Source organism: Callorhinchus milii, unplaced genomic scaffold, assembly GCF_018977255.1.
Source record: "Callorhinchus milii isolate IMCB2004 unplaced genomic scaffold, IMCB_Cmil_1.0 Scaffold2, whole genome shotgun sequence".
Classification (NCBI taxonomy): Eukaryota; Metazoa; Chordata; class Chondrichthyes; order Chimaeriformes; family Callorhinchidae; genus Callorhinchus; species Callorhinchus milii.
Genome location: NW_024704743.1, coordinates 52,583,834 through 52,602,863, shown reverse-complemented (window position 1 = coordinate 52,602,863; position 19,030 = coordinate 52,583,834). Strand labels below are relative to the sequence as shown.

General features: G+C 41.9%; 1 protein-coding gene across 1 annotated transcript; it reads right to left on the bottom strand.

Moving 5' to 3' along the window:
* Positions 1 to 2,589: 2,589 nt before the first annotated feature.
* On the bottom strand, positions 2,590 to 18,376 carry LOC121848139 (sterile alpha motif domain-containing protein 9-like). Its single transcript, XM_042332335.1, has 2 exons — positions 18,158 to 18,376; positions 2,590 to 8,664 (listed from the first exon to the last, which is right to left on the bottom strand). The coding sequence occupies exon 2, from the start codon at positions 8,645 to 8,647 to the stop codon at positions 3,617 to 3,619; it is 5,031 nt and encodes a 1,676-aa protein (XP_042188269.1). The 5' UTR covers positions 8,648 to 8,664; positions 18,158 to 18,376; the 3' UTR covers positions 2,590 to 3,616.
* Between the last annotated feature and the right edge of the window lie 654 nt (positions 18,377 to 19,030).

The window sequence follows — 19,030 nt, the reverse complement described above, 5'->3', positions numbered from 1 at the left end:
TGGAAAGGGACAAGGAGCAATCAAAGGTGAAGATATTCAACTAGAAGAAGGCTAATTTGAATGAGTTAAAAAGGGACCTAGCCAAGGTGGACTGGAAAGAAAGATTGGCAGGTAAAACAGCTAATGAGCAATGGGAAGTCTTCAAGGAGGAGTTAGTTCGGGGACAGAGCAAATACATTCTCACAAAGGGGAAAGGTAGGGCATTCAAACCTCCCTGGATGAATAAGGAAATTGGTATTAAAATAAAACAGAAGGAGGCCTATGATAAATGTCAGGTCCAAAATATAGAAAATAATCAAATAGAATATAAAAAGTACAGCGGGGAACTGAAAAAGTTAATAAGAGGAGCAAAGAGATTGTATGAGAAAAGGCGTGTAATAAAGTGCCACATAAAAGACTTGTAAGCAAAATAGAAGCCCACGGTATTAATGGGACAGTGGCAGCATGGATACAGAATTGGCTGGGAGACAGAAAGCACAGAGTGGTGGTGAACGGTTGTTTTTCTGACTGGAGAGAAGTGTGCAGTGGTATCCTCCAGGGGTCGGTATTGGGACCACTGCTGTTTTTGATCTATATAAATGACCTGGACTTGGGTATAGAGAGTACAATTTCCAAGTGTGCAGATGATACTAAACTAGGAGAAGTAGTAAACAGTGAGGAGGATAGTAGCAGACTGCAAATAGACAGACTGGTAAAATGGGCAAACACATCAACAACAACAAGATTTCATTTATAGAGCGCCTTTCACATCGGGAGGACGTCCCAAGGCGCTGGACAGTTGGGTCAGGACCCGAGCAGGGGGGAAATGGTCAGGGTGAGGGGAGGGAAGGGAGGGAGCGAGGAGGAGGTAGAGAGCCGAGAGGGGAGCTGAAGGCACGGTCAAAGAGAAAGGTCTTGAGACCGGCCTTGAAGGAGGAAAGGGAGGAAGCAAGGCAAAGGCACTGGGGGATGGAGTTCCAGAGCCTAGGGGCTGAGAGGCTGAAGGCCCGGCCACCGATGGTAGCCTTGGTAGATTAAGTTTAATATGGAGAAATGCAAAGAGATGCGTTTTGGGAGGAAGAATGAGGAGAGGCAACATAAGCTGATGGTACAATCCTAAAGGGGGTGAAGGAATAGAGAGACCTAGGGGTTCATATAAGTAAATCTTTGAAGGTGGCAGGACAGGTAGATAAAGCTATTTAAAAAAGCATATAGGATACTAGGCTTTATAAATAGGGGCATAGAATACAAAAGTCAGGAAGTTATGATGAACCTTTATAAAACACTGGGTAGACCTCAGCTAGAGACTGTGTTCAGTTCTGAGCATCACACTTTAGGAAGGATGTCAAGACATTGGAAAGGGTGCAAAGGAGATATACCAGGATTGTACCAGGAATGAGGGACTTCAGTTATCAGGAGAGGCTAGAGAAGCTAGGATTATTCTCCTTCGAGCATTGAAGGTTAAGAGGAGACTTGATAGATGTTTTCAAAATTATGAGGGGATTTGATAGGATGAACAAGGAGAAACTATTTCCACTGGTGGGTGGGACGGTAACGTGAGGACACCAAGTTAAAACAGTTATTAAAAGAAACAGAAAGGAGGTGAGATTTTTTTCACACAGCAAGTTGTTCGGATCTGGAATGCATTGCCTGAAAGGATGGTGGAAACCGATTCAATAACAATTTTTAAGAGGGAAATAGATAATTATTTGGGGAGGTCAAGTTTGCAGTCCTGAGCTCTTGGTGACCGCTAGCAATGAGACCGTCTCCTCCCCCCCCCCCCATCCCTTTGATGGTCGTCTGATTGGCCAGTCCCATTTCTGAGCATTGCTGGATAAACAACTCAGTAGTAATGATTCTTGGCCCCAAATAATCCTGAAGTAAGTCATCTCCTAACTCATATCGTCGCTACAACACTTACCCGCTATATGCGCAGTGCTTTGTTTGAAACAAGGTATTATTCCATTGCCCCAAGCGCATTTACTGCTGCATTGATCCAGTATCACATGTGCACTTACTGGTTACATTGATAAATACCACATAGTAAAACTGCAATGGAAACTAGGGGAGAAAAAAGGTCATGAACTGTCAGCTGTAACATGGTAAAGGCCCAAAGAGGCCCAAGGTACTTGCTTAACGATGCTCTGAAAGGATTAAAATGGTGTCACAAAAGACAAACTTTACATAACTTCACGTAAGTCATATTAACTCAGCCGATACAACTTATGCAAATTTGCCCATAACTAAAAATTGGCGTAAATCGTATCATGACTTATGTGAGTTTACCTGTATGGTGAAACTCGCATAAGTTCGATCTGTGTAATCCGTACAATCACCTAAGTCATACATCTGTCCAAGTCCCGTTGAATTTCCTATTATTTATAAGTTTCACATAACTCATACTTTGCATAAATCATATTTAGTGACTTATGTGAGGCTTACTGTATATCAAATGAAAGGATTATTATTATAGGTTTTGCTGTGATTTTTTTTGGTTGTGTGGTTAAAGAATAGTATTCTTTTGTGCTGTGAGCAAAAACATTGTGGAATAGCAGCAAAAAATTAATTATTTTTTCAAAAACATTGAACGGAATGCAAAGATTTGCTGCGTAAAAACTGACCTTTATTGCAGTTGATCTGGTACATGTTTTACAATAAAATAAGAATGTTTTTACCACTTTACAAGTGGCTGTTTCAATCCACACATATACATATTTTCCTATAGGTTGAACATATTCTAAACATTAGATAGAATCAAATGATGTGTTCTGCTAATATTTTCAACAACAAAAAATTACATTTGTATAGCGCCTTTCATATGGGGAGGACATCCTAAATGCTGGACAGTTAAGAATATGCACCCGAGCTGGGAGTTGGGATCGGGTGTGTGGAGGGCAGGGAGGGTGGGGATAGGAGAGTGACCGAAGGCACAGTCGAAGAGGAAGATTTTGAGACAGGCCATGAAGAAGGCAAGTGAGTAGGATTAATCTATTTTGGGATTTTGAGCATTCTCTGTAGGGCCCTCCACATACCGAGTTGATATCTTGTGTTTCGATTTTATTACATTACTACTCCTTGGTCACTGCAATAATAATGAAACGCCACATTGTCTTTCCTCACCCAGCTGCCAAAAATGTATTCAGAGAACACTGGAGAGGAATCCAGCTGGTTTTCCCTTAGCACTGGGAAGGTAGTGGTCAATGTATCCTCCCAATGCAGCTCCAGCTGAGACCAGCAAAACCTAGCGCGTACAGTGAATGAACTAGCGAGCTCCCTCTCCATACTCTATCCTTTCCCACTACCCCAAAATTACTAATCAATTGCAGAGAGGTATGAGAAAACAAAAAAGCCCTTTTTTAAGCACCAATTCATTGCTATAAATCAGATAATTAAAACTTCTATTATTTATGTGTCAGCTTTTCTAAACAAAAATGATTGATTGAAATGCTAATTTATAACAGCATTATAGAAGATGTCAATAAATGTAACTGACCGACATTTGGTACAGTATTATTTCACAAACAGAAAAATGTATACAATTTGTCCGGAGAATGTCCCAAGGCTTTTGACAGTGCTGGCTAGAAACATAAACTGGAACACGAGGGCATGGTTGTATTCTAGTCCATTACTTTTGTTGTTAATTTATGTTCTCTACGTCGTATGCTATTGGTCCATCCATTGAGAATCCCAGATAAAAGGATATTTTTTCAATGCTTCTGCCGCTTCTCAGTTTACCCAGGTATACAGGACGTACAGGTACTTTGATTCTTTCATCATCACCATACTCTACATACACCATGTCATCTTCTCCTGTCCTGCCGTACACACGAAGGAGAAGCTCTTTGATTTTATCTTTTTTCCAGATTTCTCCAGATTGCCATAACGAATTTCGGTGTGTATTTTCACTGAACAATTGGTCAATTTTTCCTTTGTGAACTAACTTATTCAAGCCTGCTCTGTTACTGAGATAGAAATGTGCAACGGCATGTTTTGAATGACTCATGCGTCCATAGCGTCCTCTAAATGACCGTCTCATTGAGGTCACGTACTTCAGGAGTAATTTGGAATCTTCATTTAGTTTGAAATCTTTATTCGGCCAGAACAACAAGGAAGCCAAAAAATATGGTTCAGCGTGACAGTGATCAGAACCCACATCTTGCAGCACTTCTTTCAAAAGGTGCAAAAGTTTCTCGTAACTTTCGATTTTCTTGGACCCGTGTGTGATACAATTCAATACAATGTTGGCCAAGATGAAATTTTGCTTTTCTCTTGTTAATTTTTTGTTTCTTGCATTTTGGAGGACAAATTGATATTTGCTAACAACTTCTTCCAATGTTCGTCCAGCTCCGTGATTGTTGGTAAGAAACTCAAGTAAGCCAGCAAATCGGTCAGCTTTATGTGCTTCTAAAAACTTTTTGCAATCCTCCAGCTCAAGCTGCATGCTGAGTTTTGGCTTGTTCATCCTTGCAGCCATGCAAGTACTTTGCAATGGATAGAATATGCCTGTGTACTTGCCAAAACATTCTGAGACTTTCTTGCGAATCTTAAAATCTGCTATTTCTTTCTCAATGTTTTTTGTTTTGAAATAGACAAAGTAGTCTTCAAAAAAATCAAAAGCAGTTTTCAAGCTGGTTTGAATATTAATCAGGTACCGGTTGTAGTCTTCAAGCACTGAACACAAGTCTTCATCAATGCTGTTTGTTTTTTCAATGTGACTGAGATTCATGTTTCCTGATAGCAAGTGTGCCATTTGTTGTTTACTTAGTTCATCCTTTCCATTAAAGAATGGTATCTTTCTGAGAATATCTACAACACAAAGAGCCATTTCAATCTCTCCAAGATATCCGGATGTGTTGTACACATCATGCTTCCGTTTAGTCCTCTGCTCTGCCCATTGTATTCTGCCTTCACCTTTCTTCTCAGTCAGTTCCTGAGATTCTTTGAAGGCTTTTGAAGCAGACTGAGCAAGCTTTAGAAACTCATCCAACTGGCAGGTTGTCAGAACAGTTTGTTTCAGAATTTCCTCACTTTCCATCCTGTGTTTTAATTTGCTTTTAAAAATTTGGCCCAAAGTGTCAGTAATGTAGGAATTGTCTCTTGCCTTGTCTTTCGCTTTATGTGCCCATTCAAGCGCTAAATCAAAGTTCTTTTCCTTCAGGTAAAGGTGTCTGGCTAAGGCCTGAGAAATATATGGATTCTGGTCAAACCTATTTGATGCTTCAGTCAAAACACTCTGTACCTGAGGATTTCCCTCTTTCTTTTGAATTGCTTCAATTAATGGAGAGAATAAAGTATCTGTTTCATCTCCATGTTCTTTCCGTTGTCTTGTGATCAACATGCTCCATGTGTCTTGCAGGAGTTTGTCTCTGCCAATGCTACTCTGAAACAACATGTTTTGAGAGAGGAAACGTTTGGCAATTTCACTCTTGTGCAGACTGCATGACAACTTCAGCTCTTCCAAGCAACGCATGGCAATCAGTGGATGGATGATACGAATACCCTGGTATCTGCCATATGCTTCAACCTCAATACGAATGAGAAGAGTACAGTAAGTGCCCATCAAATCTTCAAACTTTTCTGGGCCCCAGAATGATGTCTTCACATGACCTACCCCTAAGAACTCCTCGCATTTTGATAACGACATTGATGAATCTTTAACGTAGGAATTCAGCAATGCCAAAAATGAAATGAGGTCAGCTTGTTTAGTGGAATTCCTCAGGTCTTTCAAAATGTTATGAACCAAATTTGCAATGTAGCTTTTATCAAAATTTGTTTTCATGATCATGAAGGAATAGAAGTCTTCTGGTCTTGTGTGGTATTCCTCAATTTCTATCAGTTTAGAGGAAAACAACTGTTGCTCTTTCATAGAGAGTTTATGCTTCAAAGTGACACTGTATAAAACACTCATTTTTGAGCTTCTGTCTGGATCCTGGGATCTCATACAGTTCAGAACAATTACCAGTGGACGCTCAAATCTGAGGCCTTTTTCAGCAACGGTGGATTGAATGGAATTTTGTAACATATGCACATTTTCCAACTCTTCAAAGTCATCTACTAAGAGTAACACAGGGAGGTAATCAGACTGAGGGGTTCCCCCGTAAGTGACCAAGTTAATAACTTGTCTTCCAATTTCTGCAAAATCACCATTGCTGTTCCTCAGGACAGCACACCTCACCTTTTTCCTCAATTCCCATAAAACATGCATAGCTAAAGTTGTCCCACCGCAGCCTGGGTGATGAAACAGATTGATGATCTTCACACACGTTGCAGAAGGTGATTCTGAGTTAATAAGTTCATTGAGTTTAGTATAACTATCGCGTTTGATAAAAGCACCAGAATAGCCGTTTGTGGAAAAGTAAAAGTTCCACCATGATGCTTTGTCACCTCTATAAAACTGTTCCTCTTTGGATTTTTGAAATTCTTTGAAATTATTTTGGTCATTTTCAATTTCAGTTCCCTCACATTCATTTTCACACAGGATTTCAAGAGCAGTCATGTATTCCTCCTCTTTTTTCTGTAGAATAACTGATGCTGATGTTGCTGAGGGTAAGAAGCGTCTGGTAGATCGAGTCACTGATTTCAATTTCAAGATTGTGGCATTGATTTCATCCAGAGTTAAAGAGGAAACACACCTGTCGCTAAGTTCTCGTGAATCACACGTGGATTGCAACAAGTCCTTCCATTGCTGGAATGTTTGTTCACTTTCACAGATACACATTATATCTTCTGTGCCTTTGAGTTCCTGATAAAATGAACAGAAAGTTTCCAGAATGGGATCTCTTGGATCGTCCACTTTAGAAAGTAGCAGAAACACAACCAAATATTTCCCTTTTGGCATGATATCTTGTCTGCACAGAAAGGAGACCAGCTTTCTGATGTCAGCAGCCCTTTCCTTGTACCAAAGTTTGGGAGGTAATGGCTGATAGGTTTCATCCTGAAGGTCTGACCGTCCATTGCAAAATATCCAGCTTGTTTGTTTGTATAGATTCAGCCGTTCAATCTTTTCAGTAATTGCTACATCCATGTCTTGGAAGTGAGTGGGAAAGTGAAGATTTGCTGCTCTTTCTGCACGATAAGACTTGCACACGCCATTGGTTACAGATTCTGGATCAAATTCCAGCACAGCAAACCAATCTATCTCCTTCAGAAAATCAAAATTCTGCATTTGATTCTCCTGGCATTTATTTGTCACTAAAATGTACCGCTGGTAATATGATGTGTCAATCATGTCAGCGCCCCCTGTAATCATACGGCTCAGCTTGTGTCCATCTTGTTTTTTGGTTGTTCTTTTTTTGTCCGTTTTTTCTTCTTCAACTTTCCGTTTCTCCGCCAAGGTTGGTAGCGTCTCAGTCAAGAACCTTCTATATTCAGCTTCTCTTTCTGTGAGATTTTTATTCCCCAGAATGTCTCTGGAGCTGCTTCCATCTCGTATAAACAGATGTTTCTCTTTGCTCTTCATCCATTTTTTGTCTATCAGATTCATCATGTGAATGTGATATAACTTCAAAGCACAAGTATTGTAGCTTGGGACAACATCAACCTCTATCACATACTTTCCTGACAAAGTCTGATCAGCATTTCGAATCTCCACAAAGCGAGGTGGTCTAATGATGTATTTTGCATCCGTGATGTCATCTCGGCCAAAGTAATGCACAAAATTATTTTGAAGATAATCAACGTATTTATCTTTACTGTCTACACACACTCCTATAATCTCACCATGTTCATACTCACATTTGGTGTCTCCTACTCCAAAATGGATGGTGCCATTTGTTCGAGTATTCATACAAGCAGCTGCAAATCTAAAAACTTCATTACCAAACTTCTTTTTAATGTCTTCCTCTGTTGCATTCTCTGTCCGTGTCAGAAGCTTATACTCATGTATTGGGTCCATTAGATTAGAGGGTCCAGTTTCCGGAGGGAGAATAATGTTCTGTACATATCTTCTACCTGTGTGAGATTCATCAAATGGATGTGGCTCACACATCTGTTTAGGTATCTGTTTTTCAGCAGTGATTTTGAATTGCTGTCCTTTCCTTTGTGGTGTTGCTGTCTTGGGTTGTATGTTTGTAACTGTACTGAATGTATCCTGTGGTTTCTGCTGTCCTTTTGTTTCTGTTTCTTCTGATGTTGTAGGATTACCCACATCACTGTGTATTTCTGTGGCTTCCTCATGTTTAATCAGAGAGACTCCTGACTCCGTTTGGTTCTCAATATTCTTTATTTTACTCTTTTTTTTGCTGGATTTCAAGGAAGATTTTTCAGTGGATTCTGCGTGTTCTGTTTTCTTATATTGATCCTCTGTTTTGTTGCTGTCATTTACCCCATCATCTGAACCACTTGCTGGGAAAGAAGGTTGACTTTCTAATTTGTTTGTTTTTGAGCTTGTTCGGTGAATATCAGCGACACCTTCTTGTTTTGTGACCTGCTTTTGACTTTTGCTGAATTCATTACATTTACGCACTATCAGAGAAGCAGGTCCTGCTTTTAAGCCCATTTCTTTTAAGTCTGTTTTAGTAAGTTCCACCAACACCACTCCAGAGACATCTTCATTGTACAGTATTTCTCCACATTTCTGATCAAGCTTCAGTTGATCAACTACCCAATGTCTGACATGGTCTTTGGTCCATTCATTCATGTTGTCTGGGAAATCACATGCTTTACTCATCGTTGATCTTGATTATCCTTAAGAGAATAAAAAAGTTCTTGGATTATTCTTTTGAAAGTTTAGAGAGTTTCTGTCATTCTGGTGTGTTTTAAGCACTCCAATACACTTTTTTTAGGAGCTTTGTTCATCATTGATCTTTATTGTCCTTAATAGGAAGAAAAAGTTGTAGAATATTGTTTACATTTTATCGTTTGAAATTATACATAAAGTTAACTTGAGAAACAAGTTTTGGACTACAGTGTTATAACAATCAAAATAGTGAGTGTTTTATTTAACTATAATAATAATTCTTATTAGCCAATTGCCCACAGCAGTGTCCCACAAACTGTTGTGGATTGAATGATATTTTGAGGGATTATTACCCCTCAAAAGTGATTTGCCAATAAAATAACAACTGGATTCCTACTAACTGCTTGGTAAACAGAAGCCTGTGGAGTTAGGAAATTGTCCTCAGATTTCGCCCTGCCTGGGAATCAAACCCGGATCTTTTCGCTTGGCAGGTGAGTGCACTGATCACTACGTTATGGGACACCACATGAGATAGAGAGACAAAGGATATGCCTGAGAGTTAGAGAGATAGAGACAGACAACACACATGTTTGCCTGCAAGTTAGACAGATTTTCATTTTATATTAATTATTTACATAATTTGCATTCATGTAAACTAATTGTTTTTCATAATAGTTTGCTAATTATCACAAGAGTAATATTTATGATTGTTTGGTGTTCATTACTTAAACAATTATTTGGAGCAGAATACCCCAAATAATGATTTGTTTTCAAAACCTCCTTGTTTCAGCTCAGTAGACTCCATCTTGAGTTAAAAGATGAGAGCCTCACTCGAGCCGAGAGCCCAGAGTGAGCTACGTCCTGAGTGAGGCGAGGCCAGAGTTTGAGGGAATTTGGTGAGAGTGGGAATTAGGTGCAGAGGGGGAAGTGGGGGCCGGCTATATATCTTTGTATCTATATAAAGATTGTGAAGATGGTGTGCAGGTAAACTGCGAGGTCAGTCACATGTGGGAGTCGATGGAGGGCGCCTTAATCCCGGGCGACTTCATCTGCTGCAAGTGTCTGGAAATCAGGGAGCTTCAGCTGAGAGTAGCTGAGCTGGAAGCCCAGGTGCAAACACTGCGCTCCATCAGGGACAGTGAGAGGTTCCTGGACAGTATGGTGGAGGAGACCCTCAATCCCCTAGGACTCAGTGATAGCAGCCCATCACTGTATAGGAACCATGAGAGAGGGGTACTGGAGCCATCGGGAGGTCAGAGTTCAGGAACAGGACCACTCCCAGAGGAGCCCAACACACAGCCACATGCTAAAAGTGATTGGGTGAAGAGGGCTTGTGCAAGGCAGAGCACCCCCAACAGAGTACCGGTCTCAAATCAGTACTCAGCAATAGCAATTGAGAGCGTGGAAACCTCCCGTGAGGACAGCAGTGAACATTCTGTCCAACAGGACAGGGGCATGGATCACACGGGCAACACTGTACTGTACTGATAGGGGATTCAACAGTGCGAGGCACTGACAGGATCTTCTGTCATAAGAATCGTGAGGCTAGGATGGTTTGCTGCCTTCCTGGTGCGAGGGTAGTGGACTTTACCTAGCGTATGGACAAGATTCTTCAGGGGGAAGGAGAATGTCCAGAAGTCGTGGTCCATGTGGGGACCCACGATATTGGGAAGAAGAGGGCTGAGATACTCCAGGGCGAGTATCAAAAGTTGGGGAACAAACTCAAGGCCAGAACATCCAAGGTGGTGATCTCTGGGTTACTCCCGGTGCCTCATGCAACGGGGCACCATAATGAAAGGATCAGGCGTATGAACGACTGGCTGGAAAAATGGTCCAGAAAAGAAGGTTTCCGTTTTGTGGACAATTGGGACCACTACTGGGGGAGGTGGGATCATTACCTTGCGGATGGGCGGCACTTAAGCAAGGCAGGGGTTAGCTTCCTGGCCAAGAGATTATCGAATGCTGTGGGGGCTAATTTAAACTAGTGGTGAGGGGGGATGGGTATCCCAGGATAAACAATAGATTAGGGAATAGAGGAAAAAGACAAGTGGGAAATATAGAGCAGGTACATGTGGACAATTTCCTCAAATGCATGTACCTAAATGCACGTAGCTTAGGGAATAAGGTTGATGAGCTGCAGGTTCAACTGGCCGTAGGGGGTTACGATGTGGTAGCAGTAACTGAGACATGGCTCAAGCCAGGACAGGAATGGGAGATAAATATTTCAGGGTATAATGTGTTCAGGAAGGATAGAGAAGGAAGAAAGGGTGGAGGGGTGGCAATATTAGTTAAGGATACAATTGTAGCTGTAGAAAGGGACGAGACTCTAGAGGGCCCGACAACAGAATCGATCTGGTTAGAGGTCAGAAATAGGAAAGGAGTGGTTACACTGATAGGGGTTTACTATAGACCACCAGATAGCGGGAAGGAGATAGAAGAGCAGATCTGCAACCAGATCACAGACAGATGTAGGGCGAACAGAGTTGTCATAATGGGGGATTTCAATTATCCCAATATAGATTGGCAAAATAGCAGCGTTAAGGGCAAGGCAGGAGAAAGATTCATTAACTGTGTACAGGAAAATTTTCTTGAGCAGTATGTCTCTAGTGCTACAAGGATCTTGCTGGATCTTGTCCTAGGGAATGAAGTAGGTCAGGTTGAACATGTTTCGGTAGGGGAGCATCTAGGTAACAGTGACTATAATATTATTAGATTTAGATTACTCATGAACAAGGACAAAGTACAGTCAAGGGTGAAAATGCTTGACTGGAAAAGAGCTAATTTTGATGGGCTAAAGAGGGACCTAGAGTTGGTGGACTGGCAAGTAAGAATGGCAGGTAAAACGACTCATGAGCAATGGGAAATCTTCAAAGATACGATAGCTCAGGGTCTAAATAGATATATTCCCACAAAAGGGAAATGTGCGAGAACCAAGCCTGCTTGGATGACCAGGGATATTCTGTCTAGGATGAAAAAGAAAAAGATGGCGTACGAAAATTGGCGGATGCAAGACACTGAGGATAGCAAAGCGCATTATAGAGAATGCAGGAGTGATCTTAAAAGAGCGATAAGACAGGCTAAAAGATCGCAGGAGAAGAGGTTAGCAGGTAACATAAAGGGGAATCCTAAAACACTTTATAAGCACATAAAGGAAAAAAGGTTAGTTAAAGGTAGGGTGGGGCCAATCAAAGACAATGACGGCAATCTTGTTGTGGAGGCAGAGAGCATGGCTGATGTACTAACAACAACAACAAGATTCCATTTATAGAGCACCTTTCACGTCGGGAGGACGTCCCAAGGCGTTGTACAGTTGGATCAGGACCCAAGCAGGGGGGAAATGGTCAGGGTGAGGGGAGGGAAGGGAGAGAGCGAGGAGGGGGTAGAGAGTCGAGAGGGGAGCTGAAGGCACGGTCAAAGAGAAAGGTCTTGAGACCGGCCTTGAAGGAGGAAAGGGAGGAGGCGGCGAAGGCACTGGGGGATGGAGTTCCAGAGCCTAGGGGCTGAGAGGCTGAAGGCCCGGCCACCGATGGTAGGGCGGTTGGGGCGTGGGATGTGGAGCAGACCGGAGCCAGAGGAACGGAGGGTACGGGCAGGTAGGTAGGGGGATAGTAGGTCAGAGAGGTAGGAGGGAGCAAGGCCGTGAATGGCCTTGTAGGTGAGGATGAGGATCTTGAATTCGATCCTCTGGGGGATGTGGAGCCAGTGGAGGCGAGCGAGGGTGGGTACTAAACGAATACTTTGCATCTGTCTTCACAACGGAAATGGATGCCCCAAATGCCACAGTATTGGATGACAGGGTAGAGGACATAGATCAGATTACTATAGACAGAGAGGAAGTTCTGAAAAGATTGACTGGGCTCAAAATTGATAAGTCACCAGGACCAGATGGGTTTCACCCAAGGTTGCTGTGGGAGATACGGGTTCAAATAGCGGAGGCTTTGATCATTATATTTCAATCGTCATTGGACACAGGAGTGGTGCCAAGAGACTGGAGAGTAGTTAATATTACCCCTCTCTACAAAAAGGGGCAGAAAGACAAGCCCGGAAATTACAGGCCAGTCAGCCTAACTTCGGTAATAGGAAAGCTATTGGAGACCGTAATCTGGAACAAAATAAATCTCTACTTAGAGGAATACGAGGTACTTAGAGACAGCCAACATGGATTTGTTAAAGGCAAATCTTGCCTAGCAAATCTAATAGAATTTTTTGAAGAGGTGACTGCGAGGGTTGATGAGGGAAATGCGGTGGACATTATTTACATGGATTTTAAAAAGGTTTTTGACACAGTACCGCATAAGAGGTTAATAAAAAAACTGGAGGCCCATGGTATTAAGGGGACAGTAGCCATTTGGATTAGGAACTGGCTGAGTGACAGAATGCAGAGGGTGGTGGTTAATGGGTGTTTCTCGCAATGGAAGGAGGTGTGCAGCGGTGTCCCCCAGGGATCGGTATTGGGACCACTGCTCTTTCTAATATATATTAATGATCTGGACTTGGGCATAGGGAGCACTATTTCCAAGTTTGCAGATGATACCAAGTTAGGTAGGGTAGTAAATAGTGAAGAAGATTGTGACGGACTGCAGGCAGACATACACAGAATGGTGGAATGGGCTGACATGTGGCAGATGGATTTCAATGTAGATAAGTGCGAGGTGATACACTTAGGTAGGAAAAATGATAGGAGGCAATATAAGCTTGGTAGCTCAATCTTAAGGGGGTGAACGTACAGAGAGATCTGGGCGTTCAAGTAAGCGATTCATTGAAGGTGACAGAGCAGGTAAATAGGGCAGTAAAAAGGGCATTGGGTGTACTGAGCTTCATTAGTAGGGGCATAGAGTATAAGAGCAGGGAGGTTATGCTTAATCTGTACAAAACACTGCTTAGGCCTCAGCTGGAGTACTGAATCCAGTTCTGGGCACCTTACCTCGGGAAGGATATTAAGGCACTGGAAAGGGTGCAGAGGAGATTCACGAGAATGATACCAGGAATGGGGAAGCTTAGCTATGAGGACAGGCTGGAGAAGTTAGGACTTTTCCCATTAGAGCAGAGAAGGTTACGCGGGGACCTGATAGAGGTCTTCAAGATCATGAAAGGTTTCGACAGGCTAGATAGGGAAAAGCTGTTTCCGCTGGTAGGTGTGTCTGTGACTCATGGTCACAGTCTTAAGATATCTACCAAAAGAAGCAGAGGGGAGGTTAGAAGAAATTTTTTCACTCAGCGAGTTGTTAGAATTTGGAATGATCTGCCCGAAAGGGCAGTGAAGTCCGATTCGATAACAGCTTTTAAGAGAGAACTGGATAGGTATCTGGAGAAGCCAGGTTTGCAGGGTTATGGGGAGAAAGCTGGTGAGTGGGGTTAATAAACGTTAGTTGCTCTGTCAAAGAGCCGGCACAGACTCGATGGGCCGAATGGCCTCCTTCTGTGCCATAACATTCTATGATTCTATGATTCTATGAAAAATGTAACAAAGGATTGATCTTTAAATGTATCAGCTAGAATGGCTTCTTACTTGAAGATTTTTCTTGAATGATTATATTTAAGCCATTGTATCTTTGTAGCCCCATGATAATTTTCCTGATCTGTTGAAATTTTGGGAACTAATTCTGTCCCATTAGGGAAGCCCTACATCAGGAAAGCTGAGGATCGAGCTAGACGCCCAGATTGTACATTGGCTCCCAATGTTTGATAGAGAGACCAGAGAGAGTGAGGAAATGTAAGTTCACTCCATGTCTGTGGATGGCATCATCAAGAAGGAGCAGATAGATGAGAAAAGGAGGAGGCTGAAGACCGAGCCCTAAGGTACTCCACTGGGTTCCTTTGTGAGGTGGGGAGGAGAAATCGTAACAGTAGACAAAGTGGAGCAGTGTATTATGGAGGATTTGACCCAGGTTAGTGTGGACTCATAGGGATGGTTAACAGAGGTGAGGTATTAGAAGAGGATGGAGTAGTCAATAGTGTCAAAAGCAGCATAGAGAACAAGGAGGCAGAGGGAGAGAATGTGTGCATCATTGTTGACTTTGATGAGGGCTGTCTCAGGGATGTGGGCAGGGCAGCAGAGGGGAGAGGCTTCAGTAAAGAGTAGAGGGAAAGATGGGAGTAAAGTTAAGTGGCCCCAATATGGTCCTGGACTTTGGATAAGGATAGTAGATTAGAAATAATCTGGCAATTGGAGAGTTTGGAGGGTGTAGAGTAGCTTTATGAGGAGGGTTGTGTTGAAGGTGCTTTACTTTTCATGGAGTCCTATAGCTTACTGGTTAGAGCACTCACCTCACAAGTGAGAGACCTGGGTTCGATTCCCGGCAGAACGAAACGTTGGACAAGTTTCCTTACTCCACACGCCTCTGTTTAGCTGGAGGTAAGTAGGAACCCAGCTGTTAGTCGATTGGCAGATCGCTTTTCCTGGGGTAATAATTACTTTAAAAAATAATAATAATAATAATTTGGTCGCTCAATCCACAACTGTTTGTGGGACACTGCTGTGTACAATTGGCTGCCGCGTTTCTCCCACAAAATATACAGTCAATTCACTTTAAAGTATATTCTGTGAAGCGCTTTGAGACATCTCAAACACGTGATAAGGCGCTATATCAATACAAGAATTATTATTATCTGCAAATTTTGACTGAGTTGAGGAAGAACTACTGAGTTGAGGAAGAACTTCTTCACTCAAAGGGTGGTGAATATATGGAACTCACTACCCCAAAGAGCTATTGACGCTCAGTCCTTGAACATATTCAAGACTGAGATAGATTTCTTATTGCAAAAGGGATTAAGGGATATGGGGATAAGGCAGGGATAGGTTATTAGCTGGAGTTAGATTAGAAGATCAGCCATGATTGAATGGCAGGGTAGGCTTGAAGGGCCGAATGGCCTACTCCTGCTCCTACATGTTATGTTATGTTAAAACGTCTCCGCCTGAAAAATACTTCTGTTTTTATTTTGTGAATTAAAAATAGAATTTAATAATTTATCAACGATGATCTCATACCTGGCAGAATAGGCTGAACTTTCAGCCACTATGCCCTGAAACTCTGGCACACTTTCCCTCCAATTCCTCCCCCTTCCCCCTCCCTTCATTCTTCAGGTTACACCTGAAGATCTTCCTCTTCGACTGTGCTTACAGTCACCTCCCCCCTCCCCCCGGGCTCGGCGTCCTGCTCTGAGATGCTATCCTGACTGAGGTGCACTATATAAGTGCAAGTTGTTGTTGTTGTTGAATTGTCTCTTTAACCTTACATTCCTAAAGACAATGGGCAATGTCGGTGGAAGCTTTTTGCAATGGGGAGGAGGGAAGCTGGAATTCAGTATCCCCTTCCTTCACCACTGCAAACCAGATCAACTTGTCCAAAATCAACGTCGAACTGAAAATTGCACTCGGGCAGGGTGAACGAAACAATTCTGGGCTTTCCTGATATCAATTCCCCCAAAATGGTGCTGTAAACTAGTCTCTGTCTCTTTCAATAAGCTTCAGCTCTGAGCTCCAAGGGGGCGGGGAGCAATGACCATCAGGGGGAGAGCATCAATAGGGAAGAAGGACACTGCCCATGCTCGCCAGTAGTAGGGCAGCCTGGGGTGGGACTGCCTCTGGCATGATTTGTGGAGTCCTGTAGCTCAGTGGTTAGAGCACTCGCTTTGCAAGTGAGAGACCTGAGTTCAATCCCAGGCAGATCAGGGCGAAACCTTGGGCAAGTTTCCTTACTCCACACGCCTAATAATAATCCCTCCAAAAAACCAAAAACAATAATTAAATTGGTCATTTTCAATCTACGACTGTTTGTGGGACATTGCTGTGCGCAATTGGCTGCCGCGTTCGCCCACAAATATACAGTCAATTCACTTTACAGTGTGTTCTGTGAAGCGCTTTGGGGCGTCCTCCTGACGTGAAAAGCGCTATATCAAATGCAAGGATTATTATTATTATTATTATTATTATTATTGACAGCTTCAAAAGTGAGAAAAACGAGCAATGCCCCTGATGAAATGTATGCAAGTTACAGTTTGTTTAATAGTCAAACTGAAATATCAGCAATTCAGAGTTGGGGGCGTAAAAATGCTTCTGTCCCATCAGCCCCATCAAATTCATTTTGCCAGATCGATTCCAAGATCCTCACCTCGTCATACAATATCCTTCATGCCCTGCACCTCCCTTACTCTCTGAGCTGCTGGTACCACACTTCACTCCCCACCTCCTTTGCTCAACTAGCAGAGGCCTGATATGCCTCCCCTGACCTTTCTGAGCTATGATCACAAGGTTGTTTCTTCAGGCCCTCAGCCTGGAGGCACAAAGGGAACTATTGTACACGGAATTGTGTACATTAGGGAGGGCAAATACTTGTCCTTAACTATGGTTGAATAAACTGACTTCAAACTCTACCTCTGAAAATACTTGTTCCATATTCTGCATCTTCTAACGTTCTTACTTCTCGCATTATAATAATATTAGTAATAATCCTTGCATTTGATACAGTGGGTTATACCATCATTGAGACGTCTCAAAGTGCTTCACAGGATATATTGTGAAGGGATTGACTGTGTGTTTTGTGGCCAAAACGCGGAAGCCAATTGCGCACAGCAATTTTTGCACAAACAGTCTTGTATTGATTGACCAATTTTTTCTTTATTTGGATTCATTATTAGCCACACAAAGTGATCTGCCAATCGATTAACAACCGGATTCGTACTTATTGCTAGATAATCTGAGGCGTGTGGAGCAGGTAAACTTGCCTTAGGTTTCGTGGGGAATGAAACCCAGGTCTTCTTGCTTGCGAGGCGAGTGCTCTAACCAATACGCGACAGCTCTCTACATTAAACTGTAGCAAACGTTTTGGGCTTTGTTTCTCTACTGGTCCCACAACTTCTAATCTACAAACAAATACCAATCAAGGTGTGTTATAATTGCTTTACGCCAAATCTAGAAAAATACTTCCAGAAACAGAAGTTAAACTGAAGTATGCAATGGATACACCCAGCAACGCCCTGTTATGGTTTTCATTAGATAATACTATCATGATACCAGGAAGTGAATATGAGTGCAGTATAGGTATAAACAACATTGTGCGGTGTATTCATACGTAAATTAGACTACCACCTCGCCCTTCTTTTTATCTATTTCTTATCTATTCCAACTTAATACTTACTTCTTCAACTGTGCCTATGGTCACCTCTCCCTCCTCTTTCTCCCTTGCTCGGCGTACAGCCCTGGCACTGTGCAGAGCTCTGAGATGCTATCTTGTGTTAAGGATGTTGTCTTAACTAAATACAAGGCTCCCGAAATACACAGATTTGACACTTGATCAAAAGCACAGAACAAACAAAATTGTTTTGATTTATACTGATTTTTTTTCCTAAATGTTACATCTAATTTGAAATAATACACAAATATTGTTACATTTCTAAAGGGACCCTTGCAATTAGTGCACAAGTAGTAAGTAACTTGATGCACTGTATATTTCAGTATTTTAATAATATGGACAGACTGAATAGCAAACGGCAGTACTGTACCATGTCAGATGTCAATGGCCATCTCACTCACATCTTCACACTGGTGTTCTTCCTGTTCCACGGATGTGGCTCCTTTCATTAACATTTTGAAAAGTGAATGAAGAAAGGAATACTTCAATTCCAACAATAATCTTCTACCAACTGATATTCAACAGCTCAAAGAAATATTTCCCGAAACAGAATTTCACCAAAAGGCTGTCGACACACCAAAAAAACAGAACCTACAGTAGTTTCAATTTGAGCATTTCCTTAATTACAGTGACGTCAGTAACTGACTGTATATGGAAGCACCGCTCAAAAGGTTTGGATTATGTGACACTGTTTACTTAGCTGTCAGTCTGCTTGCTTGTAAGGTTAGAAGCTACGGGAAGTGGTAGAGATAATCACTCTGCTGCAGCCTGGGACAAACTTGTGTCCAGAAAACACTTACTCTGTTAGCTGAAATTTTATATTTAAAACCTGTGAACAGAGTCAATATAAAATTCTTTAAAATATTACAATATACATTTTATATTTTAATATTTTAAAGTATTTTATATTTTAAAGCTTGTTTATTTAATAATGCTGAAAAGTTGCTTTGGTTCAATAACATAGTTACAACAGGCAGGGAGGGTTCCCAGCCATCACATATTCCTTTGAGGAATCAAAATACCACGGGAAAAGTGGTTCAACCATGGCTAACTAGAGCAGTTAGGGAAAGTATAAAATTAAAAGAAGAGACCTATAATACTGCCAAAAAGATCAGTAAACCGAGGGCTTCAGAGACCAACAAAGAAAGACTAAGAAACTGATAAGAAGGGAGAAAATGGATTATGAGGGCAAACTAGCTAGGAACATAAAGACGGACTGCAAGAGTTTTTACAAATACATAAA